Source organism: Oncorhynchus nerka, linkage group LG8 (assembly GCF_034236695.1).
Source record: "Oncorhynchus nerka isolate Pitt River linkage group LG8, Oner_Uvic_2.0, whole genome shotgun sequence".
Classification (NCBI taxonomy): domain Eukaryota; kingdom Metazoa; phylum Chordata; class Actinopteri; order Salmoniformes; family Salmonidae; genus Oncorhynchus; species Oncorhynchus nerka.
The window spans coordinates 70,260,821-70,284,222 of record NC_088403.1 but is presented as its reverse complement, the minus strand read 5'-3'; the positions used below and the strand labels follow the sequence as shown (position 1 = coordinate 70,284,222).

Below are 23,402 nucleotides of genomic sequence, written 5' to 3'. Positions count from 1 at the left end.
CAACCACCCAATCAACCAACCAATCAATCAACAAATTAGCCAATCAGTGTGTTAGTTACCTGGCTATGATGAGGGTCCAGTTGTACATTACAGGAATGGTGATGACAAGGAGCCAGTTATAATACATGTTACCTGCTGGGTCTATCACCGTGATCTCTTTAGGCCTGGCAACACACACACACACACACACACACACACACACACACACACACACACACACACACACACACACACACACACACACACACACACACACACACACACACACACACAAACACACACACACAAACACAGGGAAAAATAGACAAGGCATTCTCTTTATGCCCGAGGGAGAGAGACTGGGGTTATACAGCACATACAGGGTGTATAAGGGTTATACCATTTTAAAAAGCTTAGTTTACACAGCCACCCCAATTACTTTGTATTGGGCATATCTGATTTTGGTTGCTGTGTCTATGTGTAAACACATGGAATCAGATCTTTTGGGTTCTGATTTTGTACCGCATGGCAACTTTATAAAAACCCAGCTGGGGCTTTACGAAGACACTTACGCTTCAGCTTTGGCCTTCTCCTCTTTCTCCTTCTTCTCCTTCTCCTCTTTCTCCTTCAACTCCTTCTCCTCTTTCTCCTTCTTCTTCTGTTCCTTTCTCTCCCTTTTCTCCTGCTTTTCTTTCCTTGATAAAAATGGAGGATGAGTGGATGTCACAGGATGAGGCACAATTTGGACCTATATAGTGTGCTAAGCTATGGGCCCTAGTCTAAAGTAGTGCACTACCCCTATAGATCCCTTTATAGTGCACTATAAAGGGAGTAGCGTGCCATTTGGGAAACTAGAGGTTCTGTTATGAGATCAGTCTGGAAACTAGAGGTTCTGTTATGAGATCAGTCTGGAAACTACAGGTGAGATCAGTCTGGAAACTAGAGGTTCTGTTATGAGATCAGTCTGGAAACTAGAGGTTCTGTAATGAGATCAGTCTGGAAACTAGAGGTTCTGTTATGAGATCAGTTTGGAAACTAGAGGTTCTGTTATGAGATCAGTCTGGAAACTAGAGGTTCTGTTATGAGATCAGTCTGGAAACTAGAGGTTCTGTTATGAGATCAGTCTGGAAACTAGAGTTTCTGTAATGAGATCAGTCTGGAAACTAGAGGTTCTGTTATGAGATCAGTTTGGAAACTAGAGGTTCTGTTATTAGATCAGTCTGGAAACTAGAGGTTCTGTTATGAGATCAGTCTGGAAACTAGAGGTTCTGTTATGAGATCAGTCTGGAAACTACAGGTGAGATCAGTCTGGAAACTAGAGGTTCTGTTATGAGATAAGTCTGGAAACTAGAGGTTCTGTTATGAGATCAGTCTGGAAACTAGAGGTTCTGTTATGAGATCAGTCTGGAAACTAGAGGTTCTGTAATGAGATCAGTCTGGAAACTAGAGGTTCTGTTATGAGATCAGTCTGGAAACTAGAGGTTCTGTTATGAGATCAGTCTGGAAACTAGAGGTTCTGTTATGAGATCTGTCTGGACACTACAGGTGAGATCAGTCTGGAAACTAGAGGTTCTGTAATGAGATCAGTCTGGAAACTAGAGGTTCTGTTATGCGATCAGTCTGGAAACTACAGGTGAGATCAGTCTGGAAACTAGAGGTTCTGTTATGAGATCAGTCTGGAAACTAGAGGTTCTGTTATGAGATCAGTCTGGAAACTAGAGGTTCTGTAATGAGATCAGTCTGGAAACTACAGGTGAGATCAGTCTGGAAACTAGAGGTTCTGTAATGAGATCAGTCTGGAAACTAGAGGTTCTGTTATGAGATCAGTCTGGAAACTAGAGGTTCTGTAATGAGATCAGTCTGGAAACTAGAGGTTCTGTTATGAGATCAGTTTGGAAACTAGAGGTTCTGTTATGAGATCAGTCTGGAAACTAGAGGTTCTGTTATGAGATCAGTCTGGAAACTAGAGGTTCTGTTATGAGATCAGTCTGGAAACTAGAGGTTCTGTAATGAGATCAGTCTGGAAACTAGAGGTTCTGTTATGAGATCAGTTTGGAAACTAGAGGTTCTGTTATGAGATCAGTCTGGAAACTAGAGGTTCTGTTATGAGATCAGTCTGGAAACTAGAGGTTCTGTTATGAGATCAGTCTGGAAACTAGAGGTTCTGTAATGAGATCAGTCTGGAAACTAGAGGTTCTGTTATGAGATCAGTCTGGAAACTAGAGGTTCTGTAATGAGATCAGTCTGGAAACTAGAGGTTCTGTCATGAGATCTGTCTGGAAACTACAGGTGAGATCAGTCAGGAAACTAGAGGTTCTGTTATGAGATCAGTCTGGAAACTAGAGGTTATGTTATGAGATCAGTCTGGAAACTAGAGGTTCTGTAATGAGATCAGTCTGGAAACTAGAGGTTCTGTTATGAGATCAGTTTGGAAACTAGAGGTTCTGTTATGAGATCAGTCTGGAAACTAGAGGTTCTGTAATGAGATCAGTCTGGAAACTAGAGGTTCTGTTATGAGATCAGTCTGGAAACTAGAGGTTCTGTAATGAGATCAGTCTGGAAACTAGAGGTTCTGTCATGAGATCTGTCTGGAAACTACAGGTGAGATCAGTCAGGAAACTAGAGGTTCTGTTATGAGATCAGTCTGGAAACTAGAGGTTATGTTATGAGATCAGTCTGGAAACTAGAGGTTCTGTAATGAGATCAGTCTGGAAACTAGAGGTTCTGTTATGAGATCAGTTTGGAAACTAGAGGTTCTGTTATGAGATCAGTCTGGAAACTAGAGGTTCTGTTATGAGATCAGTCTGGAAACTAGAGGTTCTGTTATGAGATCAGTCTGGAAACTAGAGGTTCTGTAATGAGATCAGTCTGGAAACTAGAGGTTCTGTTATGAGATCAGTTTGGAAACTAGAGGTTCTGTTTTGAGATCAGTCTGGAAACTAGAGGTTCTGTTATGAGATCAGTCTGGAAACTAGAGGTTCTGTAATGAGATCAGTCTGGAAACTAGAGGTTCTGTTATGAGATCAGTTTGGAAACTAGAGGTTCTGTTATGAGATCAGTCTGGAAACTAGAGGTTCTGTTATGAGATCAGTCTGGAAACTAGAGGTTCTGTTATGAGATCAGTCTGGAAACTAGAGGTTCTGTAATGAGATCAGTCTGGAAACTAGAGGTTCTGTTATGAGATCAGTTTGGAAACTAGAGGTTCTGTTATGAGATCAGTCTGGAAACTAGAGGTTATGTTATGAGATCAGTCTGGAAACTAGAGGTTCTGTTATGAGATCAGTCTGGAAACTAGAGGTTCTGTAATGAGATCAGTCTGGAAACTAGAGGTTCTGTTATGAGATCAGTCTGGAAACTAGAGTTTCTGTAATGAGATCAGTCTGGAAACTAGAGGTTCTGTTATGAGATCAGTTTGGAAACTAGAGGTTCTGTTATTAGATCAGTCTGGAAACTAGAGGTTCTGTTATGAGATCAGTCTGGAAACTAGAGGTTCTGTTATGAGATCAGTCTGGAAACTACAGGTGAGATCAGTCTGGAAACTAGAGGTTCTGTTATGAGATAAGTCTGGAAACTAGAGGTTCTGTTATGAGATCAGTCTGGAAACTAGAGGTTCTGTTATGAGATCAGTCTGGAAACTAGAGGTTCTGTAATGAGATCAGTCTGGAAACTAGAGGTTCTGTTATGAGATCAGTCTGGAAACTAGAGGTTCTGTTATGAGATCAGTCTGGAAACTAGAGGTTCTGTTATGAGATCTGTCTGGACACTACAGGTGAGATCAGTCTGGAAACTAGAGGTTCTGTAATGAGATCAGTCTGGAAACTAGAGGTTCTGTTATATCAGTCTGGAAACTACAGGTGAGATCAGTCTGGAAACTAGAGGTTCTGTTATGAGATCAGTCTGGAAACTAGAGGTTCTGTTATGAGATCAGTCTGGAAACTAGAGGTTCTGTAATGAGATCAGTCTGGAAACTACAGGTGAGATCAGTCTGGAAACTAGAGGTTCTGTAATGAGATCAGTCTGGAAACTAGAGGTTCTGTTATGAGATCAGTCTGGAAACTAGAGGTTCTGTAATGAGATCAGTCTGGAAACTAGAGGTTCTGTTATGAGATCAGTTTGGAAACTAGAGGTTCTGTTATGAGATCAGTCTGGAAACTAGAGGTTCTGTTATGAGATCAGTCTGGAAACTAGAGGTTCTGTTATGAGATCAGTCTGGAAACTAGAGGTTCTGTAATGAGATCAGTCTGGAAACTAGAGGTTCTGTTATGAGATCAGTTTGGAAACTAGAGGTTCTGTTATGAGATCAGTCTGGAAACTAGAGGTTCTGTTATGAGATCAGTCTGGAAACTAGAGGTTCTGTTATGAGATCAGTCTGGAAACTAGAGGTTCTGTAATGAGATCAGTCTGGAAACTAGAGGTTCTGTTATGAGATCAGTCTGGAAACTAGAGGTTCTGTAATGAGATCAGTCTGGAAACTAGAGGTTCTGTCATGAGATCTGTCTGGAAACTACAGGTGAGATCAGTCAGGAAACTAGAGGTTCTGTTATGAGATCAGTCTGGAAACTAGAGGTTATGTTATGAGATCAGTCTGGAAACTAGAGGTTCTGTAATGAGATCAGTCTGGAAACTAGAGGTTCTGTTATGAGATCAGTTTGGAAACTAGAGGTTCTGTTATGAGATCAGTCTGGAAACTAGAGGTTCTGTAATGAGATCAGTCTGGAAACTAGAGGTTCTGTTATGAGATCAGTCTGGAAACTAGAGGTTCTGTAATGAGATCAGTCTGGAAACTAGAGGTTCTGTCATGAGATCTGTCTGGAAACTACAGGTGAGATCAGTCAGGAAACTAGAGGTTCTGTTATGAGATCAGTCTGGAAACTAGAGGTTATGTTATGAGATCAGTCTGGAAACTAGAGGTTCTGTAATGAGATCAGTCTGGAAACTAGAGGTTCTGTTATGAGATCAGTTTGGAAACTAGAGGTTCTGTTATGAGATCAGTCTGGAAACTAGAGGTTCTGTTATGAGATCAGTCTGGAAACTAGAGGTTCTGTTATGAGATCAGTCTGGAAACTAGAGGTTCTGTAATGAGATCAGTCTGGAAACTAGAGGTTCTGTTATGAGATCAGTTTGGAAACTAGAGGTTCTGTTTTGAGATCAGTCTGGAAACTAGAGGTTCTGTTATGAGATCAGTCTGGAAACTAGAGGTTCTGTAATGAGATCAGTCTGGAAACTAGAGGTTCTGTTATGAGATCAGTTTGGAAACTAGAGGTTCTGTTATGAGATCAGTCTGGAAACTAGAGGTTCTGTTATGAGATCAGTCTGGAAACTAGAGGTTCTGTTATGAGATCAGTCTGGAAACTAGAGGTTCTGTAATGAGATCAGTCTGGAAACTAGAGGTTCTGTTATGAGATCAGTTTGGAAACTAGAGGTTCTGTTATGAGATCAGTCTGGAAACTAGAGGTTATGTTATGAGATCAGTCTGGAAACTAGAGGTTCTGTTATGAGATCAGTCTGGAAACTAGAGGTTCTGTAATGAGATCAGTCTGGAAACTAGAGGTTCTGTTATGAGATCAGTCTGGAAACTAGAGTTTCTGTAATGAGATCAGTCTGGAAACTAGAGGTTCTGTTATGAGATCAGTTTGGAAACTAGAGGTTCTGTTATTAGATCAGTCTGGAAACTAGAGGTTCTGTTATGAGATCAGTCTGGAAACTAGAGGTTCTGTTATGAGATCAGTCTGGAAACTACAGGTGAGATCAGTCTGGAAACTAGAGGTTCTGTTATGAGATAAGTCTGGAAACTAGAGGTTCTGTTATGAGATCAGTCTGGAAACTAGAGGTTCTGTTATGAGATCAGTCTGGAAACTAGAGGTTCTGTAATGAGATCAGTCTGGAAACTAGAGGTTCTGTTATGAGATCAGTCTGGAAACTAGAGGTTCTGTTATGAGATCAGTCTGGAAACTAGAGGTTCTGTTATGAGATCTGTCTGGACACTACAGGTGAGATCAGTCTGGAAACTAGAGGTTCTGTAATGAGATCAGTCTGGAAACTAGAGGTTCTGTTATGCGATCAGTCTGGAAACTACAGGTGAGATCAGTCTGGAAACTAGAGGTTCTGTTATGAGATCAGTCTGGAAACTAGAGGTTCTGTTATGAGATCAGTCTGGAAACTAGAGGTTCTGTAATGAGATCAGTCTGGAAACTACAGGTGAGATCAGTCTGGAAACTAGAGGTTCTGTAATGAGATCAGTCTGGAAACTAGAGGTTCTGTTATGAGATCAGTCTGGAAACTAGAGGTTCTGTAATGAGATCAGTCTGGAAACTAGAGGTTCTGTTATGAGATCAGTTTGGAAACTAGAGGTTCTGTTATGAGATCAGTCTGGAAACTAGAGGTTCTGTTATGAGATCAGTCTGGAAACTAGAGGTTCTGTTATGAGATCAGTCTGGAAACTAGAGGTTCTGTAATGAGATCAGTCTGGAAACTAGAGGTTCTGTTATGAGATCAGTTTGGAAACTAGAGGTTCTGTTATGAGATCAGTCTGGAAACTAGAGGTTCTGTTATGAGATCAGTCTGGAAACTAGAGGTTCTGTTATGAGATCAGTCTGGAAACTAGAGGTTCTGTAATGAGATCAGTCTGGAAACTAGAGGTTCTGTTATGAGATCAGTCTGGAAACTAGAGGTTCTGTAATGAGATCAGTCTGGAAACTAGAGGTTCTGTCATGAGATCTGTCTGGAAACTACAGGTGAGATCAGTCAGGAAACTAGAGGTTCTGTTATGAGATCAGTCTGGAAACTAGAGGTTATGTTATGAGATCAGTCTGAAACTAGAGGTTCTGTAATGAGATCAGTCTGGAAACTAGAGGTTCTGTTATGAGATCAGTTTGGAAACTAGAGGTTCTGTTATGAGATCAGTCTGGAAACTAGAGGTTCTGTAATGAGATCAGTCTGGAAACTAGAGGTTCTGTTATGAGATCAGTCTGGAAACTAGAGGTTCTGTAATGAGATCAGTCTGGAAACTAGAGGTTCTGTCATGAGATCTGTCTGGAAACTACAGGTGAGATCAGTCAGGAAACTAGAGGTTCTGTTATGAGATCAGTCTGGAAACTAGAGGTTATGTTATGAGATCAGTCTGGAAACTAGAGGTTCTGTAATGAGATCAGTCTGGAAACTAGAGGTTCTGTTATGAGATCAGTTTGGAAACTAGAGGTTCTGTTATGAGATCAGTCTGGAAACTAGAGGTTCTGTTATGAGATCAGTCTGGAAACTAGAGGTTCTGTAATGAGATCAGTCTGGAAACTACAGGTGAGATCAGTCTGGAAACTAGAGGTTCTGTAATGAGATCAGTCTGGAAACTAGAGGTTCTGTTATGAGATCAGTCTGGAAACTAGAGGTTCTGTAATGAGATCAGTCTGGAAACTAGAGGTGAGATCAGTCTGGAAACTAGAGGTTCTGTAATGAGATCAGTCTGGAAACTAGAGGTTCTGTTATGAGATCAGTCTGGAAACTAGAGGTTCTGTAATGAGATCAGTCTGGAAACTAGAGGTTCTGTTATGAGATCAGTTTGGAAACTAGAGGTTCTGTTATGAGATCAGTCTGGAAACTAGAGGTTCTGTTATGAGATCAGTCTGGAAACTAGAGGTTCTGTTATGAGATCAGTCTGGAAACTAGAGGTTCTGTTATGAGATCAGTCTGGAAACTAGAGGTTCTGTTATGAGATCAGTCTGGAAACTACAGGTTCTGTTATGAGATCAGTCTGGAAACTAGAGGTTCTGTTATGAGATCAGTCTGGAAACTAGAGGTTCTGTAATGAGATCAGTCTGGAAACTACAGGTGAGATCAGTCTGGAAACTAGAGGTTCTGTAATGAGATCAGTCTGGAAACTAGAGGTTCTGTTATGAGATCAGTCTGGAAACTAGAGGTTCTGTAATGAGATCAGTCTGGAAACTAGAGGTTCTGTTATGAGATCAGTTTGGAAACTAGAGGTTCTGTTATGAGATCAGTCTGGAAACTAGAGGTTCTGTTATGAGATCAGTCTGGAAACTAGAGGTTCTGTTATGAGATCAGTCTGGAAACTAGAGGTTCTGTAATGAGATCAGTCTGGAAACTAGAGGTTCTGTTATGAGATCAGTTTGGAAACTAGAGGTTCTGTTATGAGATCAGTCTGGAAACTAGAGGTTCTGTTATGAGATCAGTCTGGAAACTAGAGGTTCTGTTATGAGATCAGTCTGGAAACTAGAGGTTCTGTAATGAGATCAGTCTGGAAACTAGAGGTTCTGTTATGAGATCAGTCTGGAAACTAGAGGTTCTGTAATGAGATCAGTCTGGAAACTAGAGGTTCTGTCATGAGATCTGTCTGGAAACTACAGGTGAGATCAGTCAGGAAACTAGAGGTTCTGTTATGAGATCAGTCTGGAAACTAGAGGTTATGTTATGAGATCAGTCTGGAAACTAGAGGTTCTGTAATGAGATCAGTCTGGAAACTAGAGGTTCTGTTATGAGATCAGTTTGGAAACTAGAGGTTCTGTTATGAGATCAGTCTGGAAACTAGAGGTTCTGTAATGAGATCAGTCTGGAAACTAGAGGTTCTGTTATGAGATCAGTCTGGAAACTAGAGGTTCTGTAATGAGATCAGTCTGGAAACTAGAGGTTCTGTCATGAGATCTGTCTGGAAACTACAGGTGAGATCAGTCAGGAAACTAGAGGTTCTGTTATGAGATCAGTCTGGAAACTAGAGGTTATGTTATGAGATCAGTCTGGAAACTAGAGGTTCTGTAATGAGATCAGTCTGGAAACTAGAGGTTCTGTTATGAGATCAGTTTGGAAACTAGAGGTTCTGTTATGAGATCAGTCTGGAAACTAGAGGTTCTGTTATGAGATCAGTCTGGAAACTAGAGGTTCTGTTATGAGATCAGTCTGGAAACTAGAGGTTCTGTAATGAGATCAGTCTGGAAACTAGAGGTTCTGTTATGAGATCAGTTTGGAAACTAGAGGTTCTGTTTTGAGATCAGTCTGGAAACTAGAGGTTCTGTTATGAGATCAGTCTGGAAACTAGAGGTTCTGTAATGAGATCAGTCTGGAAACTAGAGGTTCTGTTATGAGATCAGTTTGGAAACTAGAGGTTCTGTTATGAGATCAGTCTGGAAACTAGAGGTTCTGTTATGAGATCAGTCTGGAAACTAGAGGTTCTGTTATGAGATCAGTCTGGAAACTAGAGGTTCTGTAATGAGATCAGTCTGGAAACTAGAGGTTCTGTTATGAGATCAGTTTGGAAACTAGAGGTTCTGTTATGAGATCAGTCTGGAAACTAGAGGTTATGTTATGAGATCAGTCTGGAAACTAGAGGTTCTGTTATGAGATCAGTCTGGAAACTAGAGGTTCTGTAATGAGATCAGTCTGGAAACTAGAGGTTCTGTTATGAGATCAGTCTGGAAACTAGAGGTTCTGTAATGAGATCAGTCTGGAAACTACAGGTGAGATCAGTCTGGAAACTAGAGGTTCTGTAATGAGATCAGTCTGGAAACTAGAGGTTCTGTTATGAGATCTGTCTGGACACTACAGGTGAGATCAGTCTGGAAACTAGAGGTTCTGTAATGAGATCAGTCTGGAAACCCAGAGGTTCTGTTATGAGATCAGTCTGGAAACTAGAGGTTCTGTAATGAGATCAGTTTGGAAACTAGAGGTTCTGTTATGAGATCAGTCTGGAAACTAGAGGTTCTGTTATGAGATCAGTCTGGAAACTAGAGGTTCTGTTATGAGATCAGTCTGGAAACTAGAGGTTCTGTAATGAGATCAGTCTGGAAACTAGAGGTTCTGTTATGAGATCAGTTTGGAAACTAGAGGTTCTGTTATTAGATCAGTCTGGAAACTAGAGGTTCTGTTATGAGATCAGTCTGGAAACTAGAGGTTCTGTTATGAGATCAGTCTGGAAACTACAGGTGAGATCTGTCTGGAAACTAGAGGTTCTGTTATGAGATAAGTCTGGAAACTAGAGGTTCTGTTATGAGATCAGTCTGGAAACTAGAGGTTCTGTAATGAGATCAGTCTGGAAACTACAGGTGAGATCAGTCTGGAAACTAGAGGTTCTGTTATGAGATCAGTCTGGAAACTAGAGGTTCTGTTATGAGATCAGTCTGGAAACTAGAGGTTCTGTAATGAGATCAGTCTGGAAACTAGAGGTTCTGTTATGAGATCAGTTTGGAAACTAGAGGTTCTGTTATGAGATCAGTCTGGAAACTAGAGGTTCTGTTATGAGATCAGTCTGGAAACTAGAGGTTCTGTAATGAGATCAGTCTGGAAACTAGAGGTTCTGTTATGAGATCAGTCTGGAAACTAGAGGTTCTGTTATGAGATCAGTCTGGAAACTAGAGGTTCTGTTATGAGATCAGTCTGGAAACTAGAGGTTCTGTTATGAGATCAGTCTGGACACTAGAGGTTCTGTTATGAGATCAGTCTGGAAACTAGAGGTTCTGTAATGAGATCAGTCTGGAAACTAGAGGTTCTGTCATGAGATCTGTCTGGAAACTACAGGTGAGATCAGTCTGGAAACTAGAGGTTCTGTTATGAGATCAGTCTGGAAACTAGAGGTTATGTTATGAGATCAGTCTGGAAACTAGAGGTTCTGTAATGAGATCAGTCTGGAAACTACAGGTGAGTTCAGTCTGGAAACTAGAGGTTCTGTTATGAGATCAGTCTGGAAACTAGAGGTTATGTTATGAGATCAGTCTGGAAACTAGAGGTTCTGTAATGAGATCAGTCTGGAAACTAGAGGTTCTGTTATGAGATCAGTCTGGAAACTAGAGGTTCTGTTATGAGATCAGTCTGGAAACTAGAGGTTCTGTTATGAGATCTGTCTGGACACTAAAGGTGAGATCAGTCTGGAAACTAGAGGTTCTGTAATGAGATCAGTCTGGAAACTAGAGGTTCTGTTATGAGATCAGTCTGGAAACTAGAGGTTCTGTAATGAGATCAGTCTGGAAACTAGAGGTTCTGTAATGAGATCAGTCTCGAAACTAGAGGTTCTGTTATGAGATCAGTTTGGAAACTAGAGGTTCTGTTATGAGATCAGTCAGGAAACTAGAGGTTCTGTTATGAGATCAGTCTGGAAACTAGAGGTTCTGTTATGAGATCAGTCTGGAAACTAGAGGTTCTGTAATGAGATCAGTCTGGAAACTAGAGGTTCTGTTATGAGATCAGTTTGGAAACTAGAGGTTCTGTTATGAGATCAGTCTGGAAACTAGAGGTTCTGTTATGAGATCAGTCTGGAAACTAGAGGTTCTGTAATGAGATCAGTCTGGAAACTAGAGGTTCTGTTATGAGATCAGTTTGGAAACTAGAGGTTCTGTTATGAGATCAGTCTGGAAACTAGAGGTTCTGTTATGAGATCAGTCTGGAAACTAGAGGTTCTGTAATGAGATCAGTCTGGAAACTAGAGGTTCTGTTATGAGATCAGTTTGGAAACTAGAGGTTCTGTTATGAGATCAGTCTGGAAACTAGAGGTTCTGTTATGAGATCAGTCTGGAAACTAGAGGTTCTGTAATGAGATCAGTCTGGAAACTAGAGGTTCTGTTATGAGATCAGTCTGGAAACTAGAGGTTCTGTTATGAGATCAGTCTGGAAACTAGAGGTTCTGTAATGAGATCAGTCTGGAAACTAGAGGTTCTGTTATGAGACCAGTCTGGAAACTAGAGGTTCTGTAATGAGATCAGTCTGGAAACTACAGGTGAGATCAGTCTGGAAACTAGAGGTTCTGTAATGAGATCAGTCTGGAAACTAGAGGTTCTGTTATGAGATCTGTCTGGACACTACAGGTGAGATCAGTCTGGAAACTAGAGCTTCTGTAATGAGATCAGTCTGGAAACTAGAGGTTCTGTTATGAGATCAGTCTGGAAACTAGAGGTTATGTTATGAGATCTGTCTGGACACTAGAGGTTCTGTAATGAGATCAGTCTGGAAACTAGAGGTTCTGTTATGAGATCTGTCTGGACACTAGAGGTTCTGTTATGAGATCAGTCTGGAAACTAGAGGTTCTCTAATGAGATCAGTCTGGAAACTAGAGGTTCTGTTATGAGATCAGTCTGGAAACGAGAGGTTCTGTTATGAGATCAGTCTGGAAACTAGAGGTTCTGTAATGAGATCAGTCTGGAAACTACAGGTGAGATCAGTCTGGAAACTATAGGTTCTGTTATGAGATCAGTCTGGAAACTAGAGGTTCTGTAATGAGATCAGTCTGGAAACTAGAGGTTCTGTTATGAGATCAGATTGGAAACTAGAGGTTCTGTTATGAGATCAGTCTGGAAACTAGAGGTTCTGTTATGAGATCAGTCTGGAAACTAGAGGTTCTGTTATGAGATCAGTCTGGAAACTAGAGGTTCTGTAATGAGATCAGTCTGGAAACTAGAGGCTCTGTTATGAGATCAGTTTGGAAACTAGAGGTTCTGTTATTAGATCAGTCTGGAAACTAGAGGTTCTGTTATGAGATCAGTCTGGAAACTAGAGGTTCTGTAATGAGATCAGTCTGGAAACTAGAGGTTCTGTTATGAGATCAGTTTGGAAACTAGAGGTTCTGTTATGAGATCAGTCTGGAAACTAGAGGTTCTGTTATGAGATCAGTCTGGAAACTAGAGGTTCTGTAATGAGATCAGTCTGGAAACTAGAGGTTCTGTTATGAGATCAGTCTGGAAACTAGAGGTTCTGTTATGAGATCAGTCTGGAAACTAGAGGTTCTGTTATGAGATCAGTCTGGAAACTAGAGGTTCTGTTATGAGATCAGTCTGGACACTAGAGGTTCTGTTATGAGATCAGTCTGGAAACTAGAGGTTCTGTAATGAGATCAGTCTGGAAACTAGAGGTTCTGTCATGAGATCTGTCTGAGATCAGGTGAGATCAGTCTGGAAACTAGAGGTTCTGTTATGAGATCAGTCTGGAAACTAGAGGTTATGTTATGAGATCAGTCTGGAAACTAGAGGTTCTGTAATGAGATCAGTTTGGAAACTAGAGGTTCTGTTATGAGATCAGTCTGGAAACTAGAGGTTCTGTTATGAGATCAGTCTGGAAACTAGAGGTTCTGTAATGAGATCAGTCTGGAAACTAGAGGTTCTGTTATGAGATCAGTTTGGAAACTAGAGGTTCTGTTATGAGATCAGTCTGGAAACTAGAGGTTCTGTTATGAGATCAGTCTGGAAACTAGAGGTTCTGTAATGAGATCAGTCTGGAAACTAGAGGTTCTGTTATGAGATCAGTTTGGAAACTAGAGGTTCTGTTATGAGATCAGTCTGGAAACTAGAGGTTCTGTTATGAGATCAGTCTGGAAACTAGAGGTTCTGTAATGAGATCAGTCTGGAAACTAGAGGTTCTGTTATGAGATCAGTCTGGAAACTAGAGGTTCTGTTATGAGATCAGTCTGGAAACTAGAGGTTCTGTAATGAGATCAGTCTGGAAACTAGAGGTTCTGTTATGAGACCAGTCTGGAAACTAGAGGTTCTGTAATGAGATCAGTCTGGAAACTACAGGTGAGATCAGTCTGGAAACTAGAGGTTCTGTAATGAGATCAGTCTGGAAACTAGAGGTTCTGTTATGAGATCTGTCTGGACACTACAGGTGAGATCAGTCTGGAAACTAGAGCTTCTGTAATGAGATCAGTCTGGAAACTAGAGGTTCTGTTATGAGATCAGTCTGGAAACTAGAGGTTATGTTATGAGATCTGTCTGGACACTAGAGGTTCTGTAATGAGATCAGTCTGGAAACTAGAGGTTCTGTTATGAGATCTGTCTGGACACTAGAGGTTCTGTTATGAGATCAGTCTGGAAACTAGAGGTTCTCTAATGAGATCAGTCTGGAAACTAGAGGTTCTGTTATGAGATCAGTCTGGAAACGAGAGGTTCTGTTATGAGATCAGTCTGGAAACTAGAGGTTCTGTAATGAGATCAGTCTGGAAACTACAGGTGAGATCAGTCTGGAAACTATAGGTTCTGTTATGAGATCAGTCTGGAAACTAGAGGTTCTGTAATGAGATCAGTCTGGAAACTAGAGGTTCTGTTATGAGATCAGATTGGAAACTAGAGGTTCTGTTATGAGATCAGTCTGGAAACTAGAGGTTCTGTTATGAGATCAGTCTGGAAACTAGAGGTTCTGTTATGAGATCAGTCTGGAAACTAGAGGTTCTGTAATGAGATCAGTCTGGAAACTAGAGGCTCTGTTATGAGATCAGTTTGGAAACTAGAGGTTCTGTTATTAGATCAGTCTGGAAACTAGAGGTTCTGTTATGAGATCAGTCTGGAAACTAGAGGTTCTGTAATGAGATCAGTCTGGAAACTAGAGGTTCTGTTATGAGATCAGTTTGGAAACTAGAGGTTCTGTTATGAGATCAGTCTGGAAACTAGAGGTTCTGTTATGAGATCAGTCTGGAAACTAGAGGTTCTGTAATGAGATCAGTCTGGAAACTAGAGGTTCTGTTATGAGATCAGTCTGGAAACTAGAGGTTCTGTTATGAGATCAGTCTGGAAACTAGAGGTTCTGTTATGAGATCAGTCTGGAAACTAGAGGTTCTGTTATGAGATCAGTCTGGACACTAGAGGTTCTGTTATGAGATCAGTCTGGAAACTAGAGGTTCTGTAATGAGATCAGTCTGGAAACTAGAGGTTCTGTCATGAGATCTGTCTGGAAACTACAGGTGAGATCAGTCTGGAAACTAGAGGTTCTGTTATGAGATCAGTCTGGAAACTAGAGGTTATGTTATGAGATCAGTCTGGAAACTAGAGGTTCTGTAATGAGATCAGTCTGGAAACTACAGGTGAGATCAGTCTGGAAACTAGAGGTTCTGTTATGAGATCAGTCTGGAAACTAGAGGTTCTGTTATGAGATCAGTCTGGAAACTAGAGGTTCTGTAATGAGATCAGTCTGGAAACTAGAGGTTCTGTTATGAGATCAGTCTGGAAACTAGAGGTTCTGTAATGAGATCAGTCTGGAAACTAGAGGTTCTGTAATGAGATCAGTCTCGAAACTAGAGGTTCTGTTATGAGATCAGTTTGGAAACTAGAGGTTCTGTTATGAGATCAGTCTGGAAACTAGAGGTTCTGTTATGAGATCAGTCTGGAAACTAGAGGTTCTGTTATGAGATCAGTCTGGAAACTAGAGGTTCTGTAATGAGATCAGTCTGGAAACTAGAGGTTCTGTTATGAGATCAGTTTGGAAACTAGAGGTTCTGTTATGAGATCAGTCTGGAAACTAGAGGTTCTGTTATGAGATCAGTCTGGAAACTAGAGGTTCTGTAATGAGATCAGTCTGTAAACTAGAGGTTCTGTTATGAGATCAGTTTGCAAACTAGAGGTTCTGTTATGAGATCAGTCTGGAAACTAGAGGTTCTGTTATGAGATCAGTCTGGAAACTAGAGGTTCTGTTATGAGATCAGTCTGGAAACTAGAGGTTCTGTAATGAGATCAGTCTGGAAACTAGAGGTTCTGTTATGAGACCAGTCTGGAAACTAGAGGTTCTGTAATGAGATCAGTCTGGAAACTACAGGTGAGATCAGTCTGGAAACTAGAGGTTCTGTAATGAGATCAGTCTGGAAACTAGAGGTTCTGTTATGAGATCTGTCTGGACACTACAGGTGAGATCAGTCTGGAAACTAGAGCTTCTGTAATGAGATCAGTCTGGAAACTAGAGGTTCTGTTATGAGATCAGTCTGGAAACTAGAGGTTATGTTATGAGATCTGTCTGGACACTAGAGGTTCTGTAATGAGATCAGTCTGGAAACTAGAGGTTCTGTTATGAGATCTGTCTGGACACTAGAGGTTCTGTTATGAGATCAGTCTGGAAACTAGAGGTTCTGTAATGAGATCCGTCTGGAAACTAGAGGTTCTGTTATGAGATCAGTCTGGAAACGAGAGGTTCTGTTATGAGATCAGTCTGGAAACTAGAGGTTCTGTAATGAGATCAGTCTGGAAACTACAGGTGAGATCAGTCTGGAAACTATAGGTTCTGTTATGAGATCAGTCTGGAAACTAGAGGTTCTGTAATGAGATCAGTCTGGAAACTAGAGGTTCTGTTATGAGATCAGATTGGAAACTAGAGGTTCTGTTATGAGATCAGTCTGGAAACTAGAGGTTCTGTTATGAGATCAGTCTGGAAACTAGAGGTTCTGTTATGAGATCAGTCTGGAAACTAGAGGTTCTGTAATGAGATCAGTCTGGAAACTAGAGGCTCTGTTATGAGATCAGTCTGGAAACTAGAGGTTCTGTTATGAGATCAGTCTGGACACTAGAGGTTCTGTTATGAGATCAGTCTGGAAACTAGAGGTTCTGTAATGAGATCAGTCTGGAAACTAGAGGTTCTGTCATGAGATCTGTCTGGAAACTACAGGTGAGATCAGTCTGGAAACTAGAGGTTCTGTTATGAGATCAGTCTGGAAACTAGAGGTTATGTTATGAGATCAGTCTGGAAACTAGAGGTTCTGTAATGAGATCAGTCTGGAAACTACAGGTGAGATCAGTCTGGAAACTAGAGGTTCTGTTATGAGATCAGTCTGGAAACTAGAGGTTATGTTATGAGATCAGTCTGGAAACTAGAGGTTCTGTAATGAGATCAGTCTGGAAACTAGAGGTTCTGTTATGAGATCAGTCTGGAAACTAGAGGTTCTGTAATGAGATCAGTCTGGAAACTAGAGGTTCTGTAATGAGATCAGTCTCGAAACTAGAGGTTCTGTTATGAGATCAGTTTGGAAACTAGAGGTTCTGTTATGAGATCAGTCAGGAAACTAGAGGTTCTGTTATGAGATCAGTCTGGAAACTAGAGGTTCTGTTATGAGATCAGTCTGGAAACTAGAGGTTCTGTAATGAGATCAGTCTGGAAACTAGAGGTTCTGTTATGAGATCAGTTTGGAAACTAGAGGTTCTGTTATGAGATCAGTCTGGAAACTAGAGGTTCTGTTATGAGATCAGTCTGGAAACTAGAGGTTCTGTAATGAGATCAGTCTGTAAACTAGAGGTTCTGTTATGAGATCAGTTTGCAAACTAGAGGTTCTGTTATGAGATCAGTCTGGAAACTAGAGGTTCTGTTATGAGATCAGTCTGGAAACTAGAGGTTCTGTTATGAGATCAGTCTGGAAACTAGAGGTTCTGTAATGAGATCAGTCTGGAAACTACAGGTGAGATCAGTCTGGAAACTAGAGGTTCTGTTATGAGATCAGTCTGGAAACTAGAGGTTATGTTATGAGATCAGTCTGGAAACTAGAGGTTCTGTAATGAGATCAGTCTGGAAACTAGAGGTTCTGTTATGAGATCAGTCTGGAAACTAGAGGTTCTGTAATGAGATCAGTCTGGAAACTAGAGGTTCTGTAATGAGATCAGTCTCGAAACTAGAGGTTCTGTTATGAGATCAGTTTGGAAACTAGAGGTTCTGTTATGAGATCAGTCAGGAAACTAGAGGTTCTGTTATGAGATCAGTCTGGAAACTAGAGGTTCTGTTATGAGATCAGTCTGGAAACTAGAGGTTCTGTAATGAGATCAGTCTGGAAACTAGAGGTTCTGTTATGAGATCAGTTTGGAAACTAGAGGTTCTGTTATGAGATCAGTCTGGAAACTAGAGGTTCTGTTATGAGATCAGTCTGGAAACTAGAGGTTCTGTAATGAGATCAGTCTGTAAACTAGAGGTTCTGTTATGAGATCAGTTTGCAAACTAGAGGTTCTGTTATGAGATCAGTCTGGAAACTAGAGGTTCTGTTATGAGATCAGTCTGGAAACTAGAGGTTCTGTTATGAGATCAGTCTGGAAACTAGAGGTTCTGTAATGAGATCAGTCTGGAAACTAGAGGTTCTGTAATGAGATCAGTCTGGAAACTACAGGTGAGATCAGTCTGGAAACTAGAGGTTCTGTAATGAGATCAGTCTGGAAACTAGAGGTTCTGTTATGAGATCTGTCTGGACACTACAGGTGAGATCAGTCTGGAAACTAGAGCTTCTGTAATGAGATCAGTCTGGAAACTAGAGGTTCTGTAATGAGATCAGTCTCGAAACTAGAGGTTCTGTTATGAGATCAGTTTGGAAACTAGAGGTTCTGTTATGAGATCAGTCAGGAAACTAGAGGTTCTGTTATGAGATCAGTCTGGAAACTAGAGGTTCTGTTATGAGATCAGTCTGGAAACTAGAGGTTCTGTAATGAGATCAGTCTGGAAACTAAAGGTTCTGTTATGAGATCAGTTTGGAAACTAGAGGTTCTGTTATGAGATCAGTCTGGAAACTAGAGGTTCTGTTATGAGATCAGTCTGGAAACTAGAGGTTCTGTAATGAGATCAGTCTGTAAACTAGAGGTTCTGTTATGAGATCAGTTTGCAAACTAGAGGTTCTGTTATGAGATCAGTCTGGAAACTAGAGGTTCTGTTATGAGATCAGTCTGGAAACTAGAGGTTCTGTTATGAGATCAGTCTGGAAACTAGAGGTTCTGTAATGAGATCAGTCTGGAAACTAGAGGTTCTGTTATGAGATCAGTTTGGAAACTAGAGGTTCTGTTATGAGATCAGTCTGGAAACTAGAGGTTCTGTTATGAGATCAGTTTGCAAACTAGAGGTTCTGTTATGAGATCAGTCTGGAAACTAGAGGTTCTGTTATGAGATCAGTCTGGAAACTAGAGGTTCTGTTATGAGATCAGTCTGGAAACTAGAGGTTCTGTAATGAGATCAGTCTGGAAACTAGAGGTTCTGTTATGAGACCAGTCTGGAAACTAGAGGTTCTGTAATGAGATCAGTCTGGAAACTACAGGTGAGATCAGTCTGGAAACTAGAGGTTCTGTAATGAGATCAGTCTGGAAACTAGAGGTTCTGTTATGAGATCAGTTTGGAAACTAGAGGTTCTGTTATGAGATCAGTCTGGAAACTAGAGGTTCTGTTATGAGATCAGTCTGGAAACTAGAGGTTCTGTAATGAGATCAGTCTGTAAACTAGAGGTTCTGTTATGAGATCAGTTTGCAAACTAGAGGTTCTGTTATGAGATCAGTCTGGAAACTAGAGGTTCTGTTATGAGATCAGTCTGGAAACTAGAGGTTCTGTTATGAGATCAGTCTGGAAACTAGAGGTTCTGTAATGAGATCAGTCTGGAAACTAGAGGTTCTGTTATGAGATCAGTTTGGAAACTAGAGGTTCTGTTATGAGATCAGTCTGTAAACTAGAGGTTCTGTTATGAGATCAGTTTGCAAACTAGAGGTTCTGTTATGAGATCAGTCTGGAAACTAGAGGTTCTGTTATGAGATCAGTCTGGAAACTAGAGGTTCTGTTATGAGATCAGTCTGGAAACTAGAGGTTCTGTAATGAGATCAGTCTGGAAACTAGAGGTTCTGTTATGAGACCAGTCTGGAAACTAGAGGTTCTGTAATGAGATCAGTCTGGAAACTACAGGTGAGATCAGTCTGGAAACTAGAGGTTCTGTAATGAGATCAGTCTGGAAACTAGAGGTTCTGTTATGAGATCTGTCTGGACACTACAGGTGAGATCAGTCTGGAAACTAGAGCTTCTGTAATGAGATCAGTCTGGAAACTAGAGGTTCTGTTATGAGATCAGTCTGGAAACTAGAGGTTATGTTATGAGATCTGTCTGGACACTAGAGGTTCTGTAATGAGATCAGTCTGGAAACTAGAGGTTCTGTTATGAGATCTGTCTGGACACTAGAGGTTCTGTTATGAGATCAGTCTGGAAACTAGAGGTTCTGTAATGAGATCCGTCTGGAAACTAGAGGTTCTGTTATGAGATCAGTCTGGAAACGAGAGGTTCTGTTATGAGATCAGTCTGGAAACTAGAGGTTCTGTAATGAGATCAGTCTGGAAACTACAGGTGAGATCAGTCTGGAAACTATAGGTTCTGTTATGAGATCAGTCTGGAAACTAGAGGTTCTGTAATGAGATCAGTCTGGAAACTAGAGGTTCTGTTATGAGATCAGATTGGAAACTAGAGGTTCTGTTATGAGATCAGTCTGGAAACTAGAGGTTCTGTTATGAGATCAGTCTGGAAACTAGAGGTTCTGTTATGAGATCAGTCTGGAAACTAGAGGTTCTGTAATGAGATCAGTCTGGAAACTAGAGGCTCTGTTATGAGATCAGTTTGGAAACTAGAGGTTCTGTTATTAGATCAGTCTGGAAACTAGAGGTTCTGTTATGAGATCAGTCTGGAAACTAGAGATTCTGTTATGAGATCAGTCTGGAAACTACAGGTGAGATCTGTCTGGAAACTAAAGGTTCTGTTATGAGATAAGTCTGGAAACTAGAGGTTCTGTTATGAGATCAGTCTGGAAACTAGAGGTTCTGTTATGAGATCAGTCTGGAAACTAGAGGTTCTGTAATGAGATCAGTCTGGAAACTAGAGGTTCTGTAATGAGATCAGTCTGGAAACTAGAGGTTCTGTTATGAGATCAGTCTGGAAACTAGAGGTTCTGTAATGAGATCAGTCTGGAAACTAGAGGTTCTGTAATGAGATCAGTCTGGAAACTAGAGGTTCTGTTATGAGATCAGTCTGGAAACTAGAGGTTCTGTTATGAGATCAGTCTGGAAACTAGAGGTTCTGTTATGAGATCAGTCTGGAAACTAGAGGTTCTGTAATGAGATCAGTCTGGAAACTAGAGGTTCTGTTATGAGATCAGTTTGGAAACTAGAGGTTCTGTTATTAGATCAGTCTGGAAACTAGAGGTTCTGTTATGAGATCAGTCTGGAAACTAGAGGTTCTGTTATGAGATCAGTCTGGAAACTACAGGTGAGATCTGTCTGGAAACTAGAGGTTCTGTTTTGAGATAAGTCTGGAAACTAGAGGTTCTGTTATGAGATCAGTCTGGAAACTAGAGGTTCTGTTATGAGATCAGTCTGGAAACTAGAGGTTCTGTAATGAGATCAGTCTGGAAACTAGAGGTTCTGTTATGAGATCAGTCTGGAAACTAGAGGTTCTGTTATGAGATCAGTCTGGAAACTAGAGGTTCTGTTATGAGATCTGTCTGGACACTACAGGTGAGATCAGTCTGGAAACTAGAGGTTCTGTAATGAGATCAGTCTGGAAACTAGAGGTTCTGTTATGAGATCAGTCTGGAAACTACAGGTGAGATCAGTCTGGAAACTAGAGGTTCTGTAATGAGATCAGTCTGGAAACTAGAGGTTCTGTTATGAGCTCAGTCTGGAAACTAGAGGTTCTGTTATGAGATCTGTCTGGACACTAGAGGTTCTGTAATGAGATCAGTCTGGAAACTAGAGGTTCTGTTATGAGACCAGTCTGGAAACTAGAGGTTCTGTAATGAGATCAGTCTGGAAACTACAGGTGAGATCAGTCTGGAAACTATAGGTTCTGTAATGAGATCAGTCTGGAAACTAGAGGTTCTGTTATGAGATCTGTCTGGACACTACAGGTGAGATCAGTCTGGAAACTAGAGCTTCTGTAATGAGATCAGTCTGGAAACTAGAGGTTCTGTTATGAGATCAGTCTGGAAACTAGAGGTTCTGTAATGAGATCAGTCTGGAAACTAGAGGTTCTGTTATGAGATCAGATTGGAAACTAGAGGTTCTGTTATGAGATCAGTCTGGAAACTAGAGGTTCTGTTATGAGATCAGTCTGGAAACTAGAGGTTCTGTTATGAGATCAGTCTGGAAACTAGAGGTTCTTTAATGAGATCAGTCTGGAAACTAGAGGCTCTGTTATGAGATCAGTTTGGAAACTAGAGGTTCTGTTATTAGATCAGTCTGGAAACTAGAGGTTCTGTTATGAGATCAGTCTGGAAACTAGAGGTTCTGTTATGAGATCAGTCTGGAAACTACAGGTGAGATCTGTCTGGAAACTAAAGGTTCTGTTATGAGATAAGTCTGGAAACTAGAGGTTCTGTTATGAGATCAGTCTGGAAACTAGAGGTTCTGTTATGAGATCAGTCTGGAAACTAGAGGTTCTGTAATGAGATCAGTCTGGAAACTAGAGGTTCTGTAATGAGATCAGTCTGGAAACTAGAGGTTCTGTTATGAGATCAGTCTGGAAACTAGAGGTTCTGTTATGAGATCTGTCTGGACACTACAGGTGAGATCAGTCTGGAAACTAGAGGTTCTGTAATGAGATCAGTCTGGAAACTAGAGGTTCTGTTATGAGATCAGTCTGGAAACTACAGGTGAGATCAGTCTGGAAACTAGAGGTTCTGTAATGAGATCAGTCTGGTAACTAGAGGTTCTGTTATGAGATCAGTCTGGAAACTAGAGGTTCTGTTATGAGATCTGTCTGGACACTAGAGGTTCTGTAATGAGATCAGTCTGGAAACTAGAGGTTCTGTTATGAGATCTGTCTGGACACTAGAGGTTCTGTTATGAGATCAGTCTGGAAACTAGAGGTTCTGTAATGAGATCAGTCTGGAAACTAGAGGTTCTGTAATGAGATCAGTCTGGAAACTAGAGGTTCTGTTATGAGATCAGTCTGGACACTAGAGGTTCTGTTATGAGATCAGTCTGGAAACTAGAGGTTCTGTAATGAGATCAGTCTGGAAACTAGAGGTTCTGTTATGAGATCAGTCTGGAAACGAGAGGTTCTGTTATGAGATCAGTCTGGAAACTAGAGGTTCTGTAATGAGATCAGTCTGGAAACTACAGGTGAGATCAGTCTGGAAACTATAGGTTCTGTTATGAGATCAGTCTGGAAACTAGAGGTTCTGTAATGAGATCAGTCTGGAAACTAGAGGTTCTGTTATGAGATCAGATTGGAAACTAGAGGTTCTGTTATGAGATCAGTCTGGAAACTAGAGGTTCTGTTATGAGATCAGTCTGGAAACTAGAGGTTCTGTTATGAGATCAGTCTGGAAACTAGAGGTTCTGTAATGAGATCAGTCTGGAAACTAGAGGCTCTGTTATGAGATCAGTTTGGAAACTAGAGGTTCTGTTATTAGATCAGTCTGGAAACTAGAGGTTCTGTTATGAGATCAGTCTGGAAACTAGAGGTTCTGTTATGAGATCAGTCTGGAAACTACAGGTGAGATCTGTCTGGAAACTAAAGGTTCTGTTATGAGATAAGTCTGGAAACTAGAGGTTCTGTTATGAGATCAGTCTGGAAACTAGAGGTTCTGTTATGAGATCAGTCTGGAAACTAGAGGTTCTGTAATGAGATCAGTCTGGAAACTAGAGGTTCTGTAATGAGATCAGTCTGGAAACTAGAGGTTCTGTTATGAGATCAGTCTGGAAACTAGAGGTTCTGTTATGAGATCTGTCTGGACACTACAGGTGAGATCAGTCTGGAAACTAGAGGTTCTGTAATGAGATCAGTCTGGAAACTAGAGGTTCTGTTATGAGATCAGTCTGGAAACTACAGGTGAGATCAGTCTGGAAACTAGAGGTTCTGTAATGAGATCAGTCTGGTAACTAGAGGTTCTGTTATGAGATCAGTCTGGAAACTAGAGGTTCTGTTATGAGATCTGTCTGGACACTAGAGGTTCTGTAATGAGATCAGTC

General features: G+C 40.8%; 1 protein-coding gene across 1 annotated transcript in view; it reads right to left on the bottom strand.

Annotated features, from left to right (window-relative positions):
* The window catches only part of cnga1b (cyclic nucleotide gated channel subunit alpha 1b), a 119,279-nt gene that overhangs the window by 30,887 nt on the left and 64,990 nt on the right, over positions 1 to 23,402 (bottom strand). Inside the window, exons 5-6 of the mRNA XM_065022035.1 lie at positions 552 to 674; positions 60 to 164 (exon numbers count right to left, since the gene is read on the bottom strand). Of these exons, the coding sequence (XP_064878107.1) occupies positions 60 to 164; positions 552 to 674 (228 nt within the window). The remainder of the gene's footprint in view (positions 1 to 59; positions 165 to 551; positions 675 to 23,402) is intronic.